The following is a 15,334-nucleotide window of genomic DNA, read 5'->3' on the forward strand; positions in this document are numbered from 1 at the left end:
ACATGCCAGGACAAGATGACCTATAAGAAATGAGGAGCTCCCTTTTGCAGCTGATTACAGTTCAATTGTAACAGCAGTCCTGTTTTAAAAGATACCACACAGTAAAAGATGGCTGAGGAGTCCCAGTGCAACCCAGGTGAACAGGTTCCTGCTGAGAATTCAGCTGAAGTTTGATTTAACCTCTCCCCCTACAGCTACAGGACAGAGAATCATACGTTGCCTTGCTGGTTGGGGCCAAGTACGGGGTGAGCCAGATTATCAATAATAAGCTCAACATCATAACAAGTCTGGCAGAGTTTGCAAACATCAGCAGGCTGGAGCTTACGGAGGAGTCTGAGAAAGTGAGCATGGTGAAAATCTACTTGCAGGATCTGAAGGTAATGGTGGTTTCACGATGGCCAGTGTGTGGCTCTGTCAGGGCCAGAGAACAAGGGGGAGTCATTCTCACCATTTTTTTTTCAAAATCTGACACTTCAGCTAAAAGTGTCCTTAATGGTAAAGACTTAGAACAGACTCAGAAAGGAAAGCTATTAGGAAGAACACAAAATGATGGAAGAAAAGTGATTCCTCCTGCTGTCCTTCATCAACCAGGCATCTCAAAAAACAAAATGCAACAAAAAAATCTATTCTTTCTCTGTGCCTCATGCATAAACAGAGTGCTCTGCAATGAGGGCAGTATGGGAGACAGGGAATGCCTTTTTAGTGTGCAGCACACTCCTGCAGATTGCAGCACAAACAGTGTTTGTCTATTTTAATGTTATTGTGGTTTTCTTTCTTCCTCTCTCTGCCCAACAAAAGCTGCTGACTCTGCTGTTGGAATCAAACAGTGCAAAAGATCTTGTCTGCCTCATCAATGGCTATTACAGGCTGTTCGTGGATGCAAATGTCTCCATATTTACTTGGGGGGAGAAAAAACAGCAACTGCACCGTATGTCAGCTGAAGAAGGTAAAAACCCAGCCATCTTTTCGCCAAAGGGTAGGGAGCAAGTGAATGGTTTCTCTAGTAGCAGAGATGCTATTCCCTCCCACGAATACAGCCTTATGCTAGAACAGTAGCCCTGGAGGGTGTAGTGATGTCTGCTTACTGTTGAGACTGTCAGCTTTGGTGTGGGCCCCTACCAGATTTCCATCAGACCCAAATGTGTTGGGCAGCAACAGGGAGGCCAGCAATACTTGTCTGCTCTTCCCAAGAAATGGAGGCTGTATCTATCATTGAAACTGCAGACCAGTAACTGAGTCCTTGTGCTGTTTCCAACTTTGTGAACCACCTCCCCTCTGCTGGCTTCTCCCAGACAGGAGACAGTGGTATGTGTTTCACATGATGTCCTGTCCACTGCCAGGATAACTCCAACCTAACAGATGCTGCAGACTGAGGCTTTAGACAACAGGTTAGCTGGCTGTTTTTCTTAAGCTCCCTCTGTTAAGAGACAGGGTCCTTCAGAGATCTGCTCAGAGCAACTGAGCTGCTAGGTAGGTATGCTTCACTCTGTTTCAGCCTGTCTCTGTGCAGTGGCCCTAGAGGGATCTTAGGGAGGTAGGACTTCTTGTTGAGACCCCTGAGCTGATCACTGGTGGTCACTGGAGAGCACAGTAGAACTGGAGATATTGGGTGCTACCAACACCCAGACTAGGCACAAAATCAGGAGAGCACAGGGATTTAGGGGCTGCCGGTGAGGCAACAATGCAGTTCTCTTCCATAAATACAGCATTCAGCTCTTTAGAGGTTTTGGGCCTAGGTTTTCCTCTCTATCTCCACTCATGTAAGAGGTGCTGTAATGAAGGACTTGAGAGACACTGTCTCTCCAAAATGCAAACATGTGCTATGAAGTAAAAAAAAAAAAAAAAAAAAAAAAAAAAAAAAAAAAAAAGAAAAAAAGAAAAAAAAAGAAAAAAAAGAAAAAAAAGAAAAAAAAAAAGAAAAGCAAGAAGGAAGGACCAAGCCCCAGCTCACAGGTTATGGCCCTGCACTTCAGACTGTATCTTCATCTTTATTGCTGTGGAGCAACAATGATGGCAGAGATCCCCGGGCCTTGAGTTTCTGCCCTACAGCCAATTTCAGACCTTTGTCTGACTGTTTCTCCATGCTCTGCTAAGTGCAGACTCATGTATGTGTTTAAATTTCAGGGTATGAATCTAGAACCTGCAGTGACTCTGAAGACTCTTGGGAGCTAGATTCCTCCTCAGAGCATTGCTTGGACACTCCTGCAACATATGGCAGTGCCCATCCTGTGTGTGAGGAGGAGAAGCTGGAAGACCTCCACAGCCTGGATCAGGACAGCATAAAGCCCCAAGCTGGAGGGGGTGAACAATGCAATAAGTCTGACAATGCAACAGACAGCACATCAGAAGCTTCAGATTCAGCTAACACTGAGAGCCGAGGGTTTAAGACAAGTGGCTCAAGTGACTCTATGGATGCACTGGAGGAAGATGAGCTGGAAGCTTGCTCTTCTTCTAGGCCAGAATTCTTCCATTTCTACACGCCAACAGTGCAAGAGATGAACAGCTCAGACAAGAGCTTCTTGCCCATTGGTGCTGAAAGGGGCTCCAGCAGGACAGAAGCCAGAGACTTCTTCTGTTTCTTGCAGGTACCACAAGCAGCAGAACCTGGGTCTGAACACAGTCCCTCTGAGCAGAGAGGTGAGGACATGGGTGTATCTGTGCTGGAGACCAAGCTGTCTGAGAGAAATGCCATGGGCTATTACAGCCTTTGTTACAGCATATCCCCTGCTGGCAGTGTGGAGAGGAACATCAATCACAGCCCTGGAAGAAGTTCTTGGAAAGATGTGTCTGCCCAGGAGGGTGTACCCTGCAGATCAGACCAAATGGCAGAGGTGAGCGATCTCATTCTGGACCCTCCCCCAGGCTTTGGAGACACTAGCTCTGAGGATGAGTTCTACGATGCAGCAGACAGACTCAGCCCCCCGGATGCTCTGGCAGGTAAACCCTCATGGACCCCCTGCAGGTGATCTCCTGTCACCTTCTCTCCACTCATTGTGCTAGGGCTGTGCTTATTTACTATGTCAATGATACAGGAGGGACCATCTCCTCTTTCAAATTTTCATAGATTTTCCCAGAGTTTTGAAGGACCTTTAAACACAGCTTCTCTGCAAGCCAGCCTTCAGCAGGTATACCTTGCAAAGCTGGCAGACGGTGTTCAATAGGGCTCAGAGCTGCAGTTTTGCAGAGACATTTTCCCATAACTTTCAAGCACTGGTCTCAGAAAAAATCAGTTTTCAAATGAGTTTAGCATTCTGGAAAGTCCCCAGGTTTCTGCACGAATTCCAGAATACTGATATATGGGTCCGCCTAGTCTTGAAGCCATTGTGCTACATGAGCAAGTCCTATGCAGCCTCCTATGTACACTGAATCTTTGTTGATGAAAAGGGTGGTGACTCCCAGAAATAGAACATAGGAAAGATCTGTACCCTTACACTGACATGAAGCTTTAAGGAAAATATTTCTGCTTTCAGGCACTACCTTAACTCAAGAGGTGGAAGCTGTTTTACAGCTCAATGCACAACCCAACTGACACTGAAAATAATTTGGGGATCAGAGCATGTTATGTAGTTGGGTCAAGAAGTCCTGTTGCTGAATGGCTCCCAGATAGTTATTTTTTCTCAGAAATGAGAGGATTCTTGCTTCTGAAATAATCAGCTCTTTCAACTTCAACTGAACTTCTTAAGAATCTATTTCATATACTTAGACAATTTTGGCTTCTGAGTTCACATACAGTAACAATGCAATGTTCAGGCACAATATTGTAATCTCTAGGTATTTTATTGTCTAAATATTCAGGCTAGGAATTTCTGTTAAAGTTTCCATTCAAGGCTAATAAATCTGCAACTTTTGGCCAGTGCTTTCTGTAGCTTGCCACTAATAACACCTTTTTCAGTTTGCAAATGATAGCTGTATCTGCAGTCAGATGAAGTGACCCCAGTATGCTATTCAAGCAAGGAGACTATATTACTTTTTGTAATACTGGACCTCAGTCTTTGTAGTCACATGTCCAGACTCTTCCCTTTTTTTGGTATAGCTGGTTGCAAGTACCTGCATGATCATAACATAAGATACCTTCCCTTAGCACTTCAAGCCAGTCTCTGATACCAAACATGTATGTCTGTAATTGTAAGAATTGTGTTAAGATCTTTTGGCCGCATGCACAGATGCATGTATGTTCTGTTGCTTGGAGCCACTTCCTGACTCACATGTTCTGTCCTTATCAGCAGGCTGTAGCCTCACATCCTGGGACAGTGTAGACAATGCCTCCTGCATCCTAAAGAAGCCAAGGTGTTACAGCTTGGGGGAAAACCTGGTGTCAAGGCAGACAAGGGAGAAACACAGAATGGAGAAGGAGCTGACTTATGCCAAGAGCCTGAGGAAGAGGAGATCTTTCCTGGAAACTGATTACACCTCGCAGGTCACTTTCCCATTGGCTTTACCAGGCTCTCAGCAGAGCTGCTGCAGTTGGTCACTCTACCCATCATTCCTCACTCAGCCTCCAGATTCACCTTCCTCAGAGAACATTAAGATGGACACAGAAGTAGGAGCTCACACTGATACAAAGGCCCAGAGAGACACTCTAAGCAAAAACCCATCGGCTGATTTGATGGAAATGGAGCCTGACACCATGGAAACAAAATCAGTGACTGACTTGTTTTTTTCTTCCATTTCAGCTGTTCGCCTGCAAGGTGACCAGAATGGGGAAGAGAGCTCAGACATTGCTGTATGTGTGGACAATGGCCTCAGCCCTGCAAGTGTTGTACATGCACCCTTCCTGTTGTGGGAGGAAGCTGGGCACCTTCCCAGGGAACAAAGCAGAAGCACCAAAAAAGATCCTAGCATTGAGTTAAAAACTGGGGCGCAAAGCAAGGACAGTTGTGAAACCAATAGGGACCAGCTGGCCCAAGCAGTGCTGAAGGGAGCAGCTGAGATGATGGAAGCCAACTGCAAGGTCAACAATGAAGCCAAATTTCAGAGCCAAGAAATGATCTGCCCTTATAATGAATGTGCAGTTTCTCCTTTAGCCTGTGGCACCACCATGACCTCTCCCTGTGGTATGACTTTGGAGTTTGATCTGCTCCCCACAGCAGGGAAAGAAGCAGCATGTGGAGAGCTTGTCCTGGCTCCCTGTGAAGAAAGAAAAGGTGATTTTGACAACTGTGCTGAAAACCAGAGTGAAATAGGCTTGTCTCAGGTGAAAACCAGACAGGCAGTAAGTGAAGAATCCTTCTGGAAAATGCACAATAAAAATTGTGTGGGCTTTCCAAATGTAACCCAGCTGTTAACAGATTGCAGTGGCACTTCAGGGGTTATAACTCACCTCTCCTGGCTGTCATTTGGGGTCAGGACAGACCTCACATCATCCAACCCATCTAGGGAGAGGGCGGACAACCCACCAGAGCTTTTGGACTCTCAAGAGACAGCTCACATGACCAGGGAATGCCTCGGGCCTGATGCTGTCAGAAGAGAGACACAAACACCCTCAGCTGTACCAGCCTGTGAAAAAGAGTTGGTGAGCAACCAGGGGCCAGATGAAGGAGAGCCCAGAAAAGATACAGAAAATGTGGATTACAAACAGCCTCAGGTTAGTCAGATTCTTATTCCCAGAGAAGAAGCTACAGTGCTTGAGAAAGACTGTCCCCTAATTCCATCTCTGGGGCTTGCCTTTCCCTCAGGCCCAGTTCCTTTGGCCTCTCTGGGGAAAAGAGCAGGAGACCATAGGACTTCAAATCACTCCTTCCTTTGCTTTAACTACAAGAAGGATGAGCAGACACCTCCCGGCCACATCAAGACCAGATCTCTGGGTCTTTCCCCCATGAAGAACACATTTCCACCACAGCTTGGGATGGACAAGTGCAGCTGTCAGCTGTCCTATGTCAGCTGCTTCCACAGGCCTGAAGAAGAGGGGGAACATGAAAACACTATCCCTATGCACAGCATGTCTTTGGGGCCCCTCACCACCCCGCCATCCACCATCCACAGTCTTCCTGGCACCCCTGTGGACAGTTACCCAGTTGCTACTGCTAGAGACAGGGCATGGCTGGACCCTCACATACAAGCCCTGACCAAGCTGAAGGACCAAGCACAGATGAGCCCTGCAGATCTCTCCCACTTCCTAGCCTGCATTGCAGAGCTTCAGAAGGTTGTGGGAAAGCTCTCTGGCAACCAAACAACCCACCTGCAAGACAGATGTGCAGAGCACAGCTCTGAGAGCAAGGGTGCACTTGGATCAGCCTCCCGGGACCTGCTGGCCAATTGCCAGGAGCTTCTGAAAACAGAGCGACCCCTTAAGGAGCTGCAGGGTGCATTGAGAGTGACGTTTGATGACCTGGTTCAGTTGACAGTGGCCTGCTTCCAGGTGACACACTGCCAGCTGTGCATGCAGAGGCAGAGTGAGCTTGTGGCCATGCTCACAGATGTGGTGGGCACCTACCACCAGTTGGTGCAGGTTGTTCACCAGCTGCTTCACAGGCCGAGCTGCCAGGATGTGGGTGTCAAGCTCCTTGCCCACCAGCACACAGCCCTTACAGCTGCTGTGTTTTGTCTCATGCAGCAGTTCAGGGTACCCTCCTCTTTGTGACAAGGCTTCTTGGTGGCACACAGATGTATTGGTCGGGGAGGAGCTCAGCCATATTTCCTGCTGTCTGTCACCAGGCTCTCCCACACAGGGTGTTTAGTCCCACAACTCAGAGAACGGTCATGGAATGATTTGTCCATGCTCCACTGCTCACCCCCACCAAGAGCAGCCCAGTCCAAGGGTGGTCCTGGGGGCTGCCCCCACTCCAACCTAGCCTTTTTAAATTCTGTAAAGACAATCCCAATCTAATTTGCAAACTCACAGAGTGTTTCAGTGGTTTGGGCTCATGTATCTTGTCTAGGGCTTGTCCTTCACATCCTGAACACCTTGCAGGTAGCTAGTCTCAGGGTGTTGTCTTAGCCTCCTTCTGTCATCTGTGGAGAAAGACAGGAGCCCTTAGCAGCTGGCCTGTCCTTCTCCCTTCTTACTGACTGTCCAGGTACATAGGAGACCAGGAAGACTCTTCATGTGAGTGAGGTCACCCCCTTCACCCTGATCTGACGCAAAAGGACCCAGACTGCTTTATCCACCATCTGTGGTCAAGGAAATACTAGAAATTGTAGCAAAAACTGCACAATTCTGGAAAGAATTTATTCTGTATTTAACTGCTTCTCCTTGCAAGGCAAGAAAAAGAGGGTCATCCCAGGCTATAGGTGCCTTCTGCTGATGCTTAAAAAAGTTCCAAATTAATCCCCCACCCTCTAGCTATCTAAGGATCCCTGTCTTCCAAAAAAGGAAAAAGTGATCCATAACACTGAAGTGCTGCCTTCATAGCTGTTAGAGAACAGATGACTCTTTATGCCTACCACCCTAGGAGAAAGCAAGCCTTTTCCCAACCTTCTTCCTCCCTAACATTTTATATCCCCAGCTAGACGTGAGCTGTTTGCCCTTAAATGTCTTCTGGCTGTGCACCTCTAGTGAATCAGCATGCCTTCCAGTGCTGGGAGGCATTACCTCAGCTTTCTAGCACTAAAGAGGGCAGAGGCAGGTAGTTGACTTTTGCTGTTTAACTTGGGGCCTTGTTTGGGAGCTGATGCAGTTCTTTGAAATAGGTAGGCAGCAGACAAGAAGTTTGGCACTGCTCTCTGTCAGTCCATGCAGCTGAAGGTCTGTGTTCAGGATAGAGGAGTCTGCATGAGGCAGCAGAGAGGCAATTGGAGGGCCCCTGGATGAGTCAAGGAGACAGGCCTCTACAAGAGAGGTGGCCAGCTCTGTCAACACACACCACTCCTTCCCAAGCACCAGGACAACACATAGACAGTATGTGCCCGTGGTTCCGTAACATCTGAGAGAGGCCAGCCTCACTTTTGCCTTGTATGCCTGTGGGGAAGAAAGGTTGAGTCCTTTCAACTGAGCCCTAGTACGGACAAGAGAGGCAGCTGGGAGGGAAGGGGCTGGTCTGAAGGAAGGTTGGGGTGCTGTGGCAGCTCTAAAGGACCTACCTAACCTGAAAGAAGCTAACAGCCAGGCAAGCAAATACCCACAGCAATTCAGCAGTCCTTAGCAGCACTACACCAAACCCATGGCATTCACCATTCTCACAGAGTGTGCCCAGCAGGCACCAAGGTAGCTAACTAAAGGCAGTCTGCTAGTTACTGGTTGCATAGGGACAGGTGTCTCCAGCTACTGGGGAGGGTAGCACTCTGCAAATTTCTCATCCCAAGCAGGATTTCAGAGCAGTTCATCACTGCCAGCTGGTTTGGGTAATTGTATGCTGCTGCCTAGCAAACTCAGGGTCTGAATTAGTAACTTAAAGCCTCTTACACTGAAGCCAACTTGCAGACTTTGCTCTGTCAGCAGAACTGCCATGACCCATCTAACTACAAACCAACAGCTGATCAGTCAGGGGCACAGAATAAGGACAAGGAGAGCCTCTGTGACCTGGTAAAGCAACAGACTTCTGCAACCAATGGGAACATACACAAATTCAGCCTATGTGGGGGAACAACACTCAATATATCCACAAATAGCTGACATTTTGTGTCTCGGTCTCATCAGTATTGAATTCAAGGCATTGTAAAAGGGTTTTAGTGCAAAGAGGAATGAAGACATGTAGGCAAATGAAAGAGGAATTTACCTCAGAAGACCTTCAAGTACTTCCAGTGGTGACTAGACATAGTCACTGACCTTGATTTTTTTTGGCAGCAACGGCTGAGGAAAAATATCTAGTTAGATGCAGAACAAACATCAAAATGCTTCCTGCTTTGGTCCTGAAATATGTCACCGCTCTTCAGGCAGAGCACAGTCAAATCGCATATGTCTCCCCTTCCAGGAGGAACATGAGGGCTAGTGAACTTCTCAAGGCACCATACATTGATAATTAATGGAGTGAAATGAAGTTCTTGAAGAGTAAACATTTTATTGTAGCTTGTAAGCAGAATGCACAAAATTAGCTATGGGATTCAGCAGCTCACAAAGTCTTTAATTCAGCTGGTTTAAGGAAGATAGGACATGGTACTTCTGGAAACTGTTACCTCAATAGTCTGGGAATCACTTCCCATTCTGTGTTCCCCAATCAGAACAGCACTGCTCTTTTTGATGGGAAAGATGATTTTCTTTACCAGTGTGTTCTGTACTCTGTCACTCTTCTAACATCACACTACTTCCTTTTAATCAAGATGAAAGAAATACTTTAAGCTCTTCTCTCTGTCCCAGAACAAGTGTAAATGTAAGAGACACAAATACCCTAACAAAAATCTGCAAGAAAAGCAAAACTGAATTCCCATCAGTTTTTACTTGATTCCAGGGCTCAACTGGCTTTTGTTTTGAGTTTAAGGTAAGAAGTCATTTCCAGGAATACCCTGCTGATGTATAATTTATCACTCTTGACAAGCTCCTTATCCCAGATTTAAGCTGACTTGTGTTTTCTGTATACACATTCATGGTGGTGTCTCTGCTTGAAATTTGGAGTTTGCTTCCCTTGTCTGTCACAGCTCCATAATATCAGAAAATAAAGAGTTTTCTTGTGCTTTGTCATGCATTTTTACTTAATTTACTGCACCTGGGAGCACATAGCCTTTTCCAGAAGAAACTCCAGCTTTCAAGGCTGCTGGCCAATTTTGGGTCTCGTAGTAAGTTGATAAGACATCGAAGACTGTCAATAACAGAGAGATGGACAAGACTGTCATATTGATATCAATGCCAAGCTGTCATATGTACCCCACTGGCTGCAAAACGTCAGGAAAATATAATAACTGATGCCCCAATAGATTAGCATAGGGCTCACATTTTCTTTCATTTAAAATCTGATGAGGAAATGATTGAGGCAGCTCATCTGAGAGCAGATGATATACATACTTTGAAGGATTACTTTGGGAAGTTCTGACCAGGAAAAGCAAGAGCTGTGTCAACCAAGGCAAAATTCCTATTCCAAATTATCCCCAGTCACCTTTTCAACTATCCTGTATCTCCCAAGTTGTGTTTGTGCTGCAGATGACAGTGTCCCTCCCCATAGTGTGTTTTCATGTCATTTATCTACAGTGATTCCACCAGGGCTTCTCAGCTGCTGTACCTCAACATCAGGGCTCCCTCTGAATGCACTGTGCTGTCTAGGAGCTAGGCTTGGTGCTCTGCAGAGCCCTCAGCCATCCCATCAGCCCTGTGGTGAAGGAGATAGTAACAAACTTCTCCAGCCAGAAGTCAGAATTCACTAGAGCTGTCCCAGGACCTCAGCTTCTCACCAGCTCCTGGCAGACAGGGGTTCATGATGCAAAGCCACAAACTGCCAGCAGAGGTGGAAAGCAAGTGCTCATCCATTAATGTGACCAGCCTGCACATGGTCACGATGCACAGCCAATAAGAGAGCTTATGTTTGCATCACAGCTGTACAGCACAAAGCAGTCCCATCCTTTTGCTGTAAGCCTTTCCTTGATTCAACTTGACACAGGCCTGACAACTTCTTTCCATCTCCATTGTCTAGGACCTTGAGGGGATTCTAGCAACAGCATCATTCCCACATCTCCCGACACTAACTGTTCACTGCTTTGTGCAAAATAAGAATAATGTGAGCTCTGCTCCCCTGAAAATGGGCTGCTGCAGTAAAGCACATGAGACCATTAAAATGGGGGCAGCAAGGACAAGGCCTAGCAGGAGAAACCTCTGCACAACACCTACCCCCACCATTCAGCACCGCACCTCCATTTTGGAAACAGCACTGCTTCAGGGCTTAGTAGGGCTTCCTTCCCCCCAATGCAGGTGCTTGATAGCTGCCCACACACACAAAACCCACACAAGTGACAGGACAAGGCACAGCCTCTCACCTTGATTGATTGCAAGCGTCTCTGAGTGGTAGTTCTTGGTGTTGATGGTTTTCACCATGTACTCACGAATTGGGAGGCGGGCTGTTTGCAGGGACTGATCTCGAGCCCTCTGCAAGGTCAGCTTCTACAAGGGAAACAAGAACACAGCACCTAGTGTGCACAGACATGGACGTATATAGCATGTACACTGTTTTGCATACAAGCAGCTGCAAAGCTGGGATCCTGGGGTTCATCTCATCCAGATTGCTCTTTCACCCTGGTGCTGAATCCAGGCAGGACCTTGGGGTTCTGTGGGAAGAATGGCTGATGGCACAGTAGAGACTTATCAAATCAAGGCAGCAAAAGCATTGGATACTACCAAAGGGATGTCTGATCTCTCAAGTAGAGAATAGGACAGACAGCACCTTCAGGCTGTGAGAAGCTATTACCCACCTTATGAATACTTTCATCCACCAGCCCTCCAAGGATGTACACTTTTTTTGGATCAATGTCTTCAAGGACTAGAAAGGAAATAAGCACATGCTCATCACCATGCAACTGTAAAATCTCACTTTGCACCATTCTCCAGGCAAGGCCACGTTTATACTAGAAAGTGGTGGCCACCCCCTGCTCTGGAGCTTCAGAACATGCAGCAGACCTTTAAGACAGAGCTGTCTGCCTGAACCTGCAGGCAGCCTGAAAGGGGGAGATCAGATGTAGGCTGAAAGTGCAGAGTGCTGGAGATGCAGTTCTATGAGCAACATGTTGTTCATTTTTCCACTGTTTTCTGTTCTGACATGTGGATGATCTGGTTAGTCCAATCCCAATCAGCTCTGCAGATGCCTCCCCACTGGTCACCCCAATGTCACCCACCAAAACCTTCCCCTGCCCATATCGGCTTCCTTAGCAGAGCTAGACTTTTCCCATAAAATGAGAAATGGATCTATGTCTGCAGAAACATGTGGCCAGTTAGAAATGGAGGAAGAAGAGAAAATGAACACAACAATAGATTAAGCAATAAAGGGGATGTTAAGCTACTGCATTTTTTCAAAGAAAAATACCATTTAAATTTCAACCAAAACTGTCACAGCATCTCCACTTTGCTAGCCAGGAGTATTACAAACTGCAGGGGTCTACAAATAGGTTTCAAATTAAGTTTGCTGCAGATCACACAGAGCCTTGATTCAAAATCTCATTCCCTGCCAAGGCTGTTTAAGATCAGAGTAGAATGACCATCAGATCTAAGGACAGAGTATATCTCAAGCAATTGAGACACTGAATGCTTGGAAATGAATCACCGGAAGTACGATATAGACTTAAGAATAATTTCTAAAAGGTTAAAAATCAGTCTTTTACCCTAGTGCCCCTGTGACTCAAGCAAAATATTTACCATTCTCGGAGTCAGGAGTGAGATAAACAATTGTATCTAAAGGAAACAGGTCAAGGTAACTTTCTTGAGTTGTATCCATCTGAAAAATGCAAGACAGAGAGGAAAGAAACCCATTAGCCCAAAGTCCACTGCCTGAGCAGATTCTACTCTTAGACACAGAAGTGTAATGGAACTGATACCACTGCCTTTGGTGTTTACACAGCTGCAGATAGGATTATTTTTTAAAACTGAAAAATGTTGTATATGTGCACTGAAAAAAAAAAAAAATTTCTCAAGATCCATTATATCCTCTCCTGATCAAAATCTCTAGACATGTCTTAAGGAAGACAGATCGGCAATAATTAACTAATTCTAAATGAAATTCCAATTTTTGAGAGATTCAGGAATCTCCATTCCATGTGGTTGTCTTCCCTCACTGTTTCCACTTGCAGTCTTGTGTGTGCTGTAGAACACATGGCTTAACGTCACTGACACTGTCACTGACATAACCTGTATGTACAGGTTACATATTGGAGCCCCGCTAAGCTCAGTATAAAATTCCCCAACAGGAATCCATGACCTGCCCAAAAACTGTACAGCCTGGTGTGTCTGCCTATACCAGGTCCACATATCTCTTTATGGAAGAAGCATCTGGGAGGAATTCTCCTCCTGCAGGCAGGAGGGACCACGAGCTCTAAGCCTGAAGGTTTGGTACATTTATGACCAGTTTTCTCAGTCAGTTCTCATCTCCTGCCAAAGGGCAAGAAGATCTGACCTTAAGCACTGCCAGCAAACTGTACCCCTACACCATTCACAGCTCTCACACTCATGGCTGAACTTGCTGCTAGGACTAGCACCTGCTATTTGCCCTAAGCCAAGAAGGAATCCAAGACAAGATCAACAGAGCTTTTCCCTCCTCACCATGTTGTTCTTGCAGCTGGCTGGCTAGGCATGATCACACTTCAGCCTGTCCTGGATCAGCACTGAGGGCCAGCACTGTGGGTGGAGGTTGCTACATGGCACCGACATGAGCCACTGGAAGGGGGCAGCCATTCCTCCTACGCCTCGGCAACACTGTGGTCAGAGACCCTTACCAAATAATTGGAGAAGCCATCGTTCATGCGGAAGCACTCCTCATAGATCGAAGAGCCCATCACAAACTCTGTCAGACAGAGCCAGAATGGCTTCTTGGCCCTCCTGTTGGCCCCATAGAGTCTCCTGATCTGAGCAGCAAGGCGGCTCGTTTCCTTCCAAGAAAGAACAAGCATAGTCACACAGCATGTCCAGGGCTAAGGAGCACCAAGACCCCATTCCAGGGCCTGCAGACATCCATTGCTTTTGTCACACAGTCTGGCTAGTGAGGTTCTGGAGAGGCTGTTTCTAGGGAGCACAGCAACCCAAAGAGAGAAATTCAAAGAGCTGAGTCCACACCAAGCCAGTGCACTGAAGACCTGAGAGCAGCAAGCAGGCCTGGGGGCCAAGGGACAGGCAAACACTGGAGGGGTCCAGTGTCTCCCAAGAACCTGAGCTCAGGAAAGCTCTTTGTGTTTCTGTGGCAGCATACACCCTCATGTATCCCAACTCTACCGTAGATGGTAGGTTTCTTAAGCTTCATTAGCATAGTTAAAACAAACCAGTGACCTGCTCCAGCCTACAAACCTTTGTCAGGCCCCAAAGCTATGATGGGGCTACCCCCCCAGCTACCAGGGTCCCTGTGAGTCTCATGGTCCCAGAGCAGGACTGTACTCACAGGTTGCAGCTATGGACGAGGGGGCGGTAAGTAGACCCCTTGTACCTTCTTTGTCATGTGGTCAGCCATGCTGAGGTCCACGCACAGCCGAGGCCCAGACTCCTTGGCCTCCAGAAGGCGTTCTTTCATGATGGCTTTCAGAACTCTTTTGCTGTGCTGTTCTGCAGTGCCTGCAATGCAGAGCAGAAAGAGAGCAGCCTGCACTTTGGCTGGAGGCCTTGAGGGACCTACACCACTCACACTAGGGCCCCACCAGTTTGCATAAGAAAGCATGCTTCTATTCCCATGCAGGTGCTTCCTGCTCCTTCCTGCATTTCTTTGCAGGGTCTTTCCTCATTGAATCCTGTGATACTCTTGCACGATGGCTCCCTCTTACCTTTGCCTTCAGCCTGCCGTGCTTTTCTTCTCTCTCTTTCCTGCGTCCTCTTCCTCTTCTTTGCCATGATGACTTTCTCCCAGTGTTTCTGTTTCCGCAGGACATTCCTCTGTTGGCACAGGAGAGAGCAGAGAGACATGCATAGCTCCAGGGACCTCCAGCCATTCTCCTGCAGAGATCGGAGAACCTGGGTGCTGCAGGGGCTGCTGTGCAGCCGGGATGCTTGCCAGAGAAGGGGAGTCTCCTGGCTACTGTCTGCATGGTTCTGGCATATGCCGAGTGCTCATGAGGAGCTAAAGGGTTCAAAGCGGTCTGAATGCAAAGCTAATGCAATGCTAAAAAGCCCTGAGAAATCAGCGAGCACCGGGGGCAGCCGGTGCGGCCCTACCGCGGATGCAGCCCCGCCTCCCACAGGCCCAGACCGATGCTCGCCCGGGCGGCTCCGCCTGCCCCTCGTCCCTCCTCCGCGCCCGCGCACGGCCCCGGCCCCGGCCCCCACCGAACAGGGCACCGCGCCGCCCGCCCGCCACTCTGCGGGGTCGCCGGGGTCGATCTGCAGGAGGCGGAGGGCCTCGCAGGCGCTGTCCGCCTCCCCGCACCGCCCCGCCGCCTCGCCACCGCCCTCCATCGCCGCGGCGGGGCCGCGCCGCCGCTTCCCGCTCCGGGTCGGCTCTCCCCGCCCCGCGGGGCGGTGCGGCGGGCGGGGCTGCCCCCGAAGCCAGCGCAGAGCATGCACGGAGGAGCCTAGCTTCCTGCGGTCGAAGCTGTGACTGTGTACTCCCGCCTTGGTATGCATAGAAAGAGTCGGCGAGAGTTATTTGTTTATGTTCAGTCCATGTCTTTGGACTTGCTCCTGGCTAAAGGGAGCACCGCAGGTGAGCCAGGAAATGGGGCATGGGAAGACAGGAAGAGAAACCCCTGCTTTTTCTCACGTTCTTTTACATCAGTGTAAACCACTGAAAACAGCAAGCGCTGTATTTTGAACTCCCTGATGTCCTCCCTCTGCACATCAGACAGAGCAGCC

At 48.0% G+C, this 15,334-nt stretch overlaps 2 protein-coding genes across 6 annotated transcripts in view; one reads left to right on the forward strand and one right to left on the reverse strand.

Annotated features, from left to right (window-relative positions):
* Positions 1-6,753, forward strand: part of FRMPD1 (FERM and PDZ domain containing 1) — a 27,052-nt gene extending 20,299 nt beyond the window's left edge. Inside the window, exons 12-15 of the mRNA XM_026073261.1 lie at positions 195-377; positions 799-946; positions 2,125-2,937; positions 4,224-6,753. Of these exons, the coding sequence (XP_025929046.1) occupies positions 195-377; positions 799-946; positions 2,125-2,937; positions 4,224-6,580 (3,501 nt within the window). The 3' untranslated portion in view covers positions 6,581-6,753. The remainder of the gene's footprint in view (positions 1-194; positions 378-798; positions 947-2,124; positions 2,938-4,223) is intronic.
* TRMT10B (tRNA methyltransferase 10B) lies at positions 5,109-14,944 on the reverse strand. Of its 5 annotated transcripts, none has more exons than XM_026073265.1 (9): positions 14,810-14,944; positions 14,311-14,419; positions 13,980-14,104; positions 13,279-13,431; positions 12,206-12,284; positions 11,269-11,336; positions 10,837-10,960; positions 8,655-8,728; positions 5,109-5,127 (listed from the first exon to the last, which is right to left on the reverse strand). In XM_026073265.1, exons 1-8 carry the CDS (start codon positions 14,936-14,938, stop codon positions 8,697-8,699), a joined length of 819 nt encoding a protein of 272 aa, XP_025929050.1. In that variant the 5' UTR covers positions 14,939-14,944; the 3' UTR covers positions 5,109-5,127; positions 8,655-8,696. The 5 variants fall into 5 exon arrangements, with proteins under 5 accessions (XP_025929050.1, XP_025929049.1, XP_025929048.1 ...); XM_026073264.1 differs by lacking the exon at positions 5,109-5,127 and adding an exon at positions 6,870-6,951; XM_026073263.1 differs by lacking the exon at positions 5,109-5,127 and adding an exon at positions 7,813-7,897.
* Positions 14,945-15,334: the final 390 nt, after the last annotated feature.

Source organism: Apteryx rowi, unplaced genomic scaffold (genome assembly GCF_003343035.1).
Source record: "Apteryx rowi isolate R43461 unplaced genomic scaffold, aptRow1 scaffold_364, whole genome shotgun sequence".
In the NCBI taxonomy this organism is placed as follows: Eukaryota; Metazoa; Chordata; class Aves; order Apterygiformes; family Apterygidae; genus Apteryx; species Apteryx rowi.

What these genes read in the sequence shown, in the direction of transcription:
- TRMT10B (XM_026073262.1), bottom strand. Translation starts at nt 14,938, where the DNA reads ATGGAGGGCGGTGGCGAGGCGGCGGGGCGGTGCGGGGAGGCGGACAGC. An exon ending in CTGACCACATGACAAAGAAG is followed by an intron (nt 13,432 to 13,979) that starts GTACAAGGGGTC and finishes CTTTCTTGGAAG; the next exon opens with GAAACGAGCCGCCTTGCTGC. An exon ending in ATGGCTTCTCCAATTATTTG is followed by an intron (nt 12,285 to 13,278) that starts GTAAGGGTCTCT and finishes TGCATTTTTCAG; the next exon opens with ATGGATACAACTCAAGAAAG.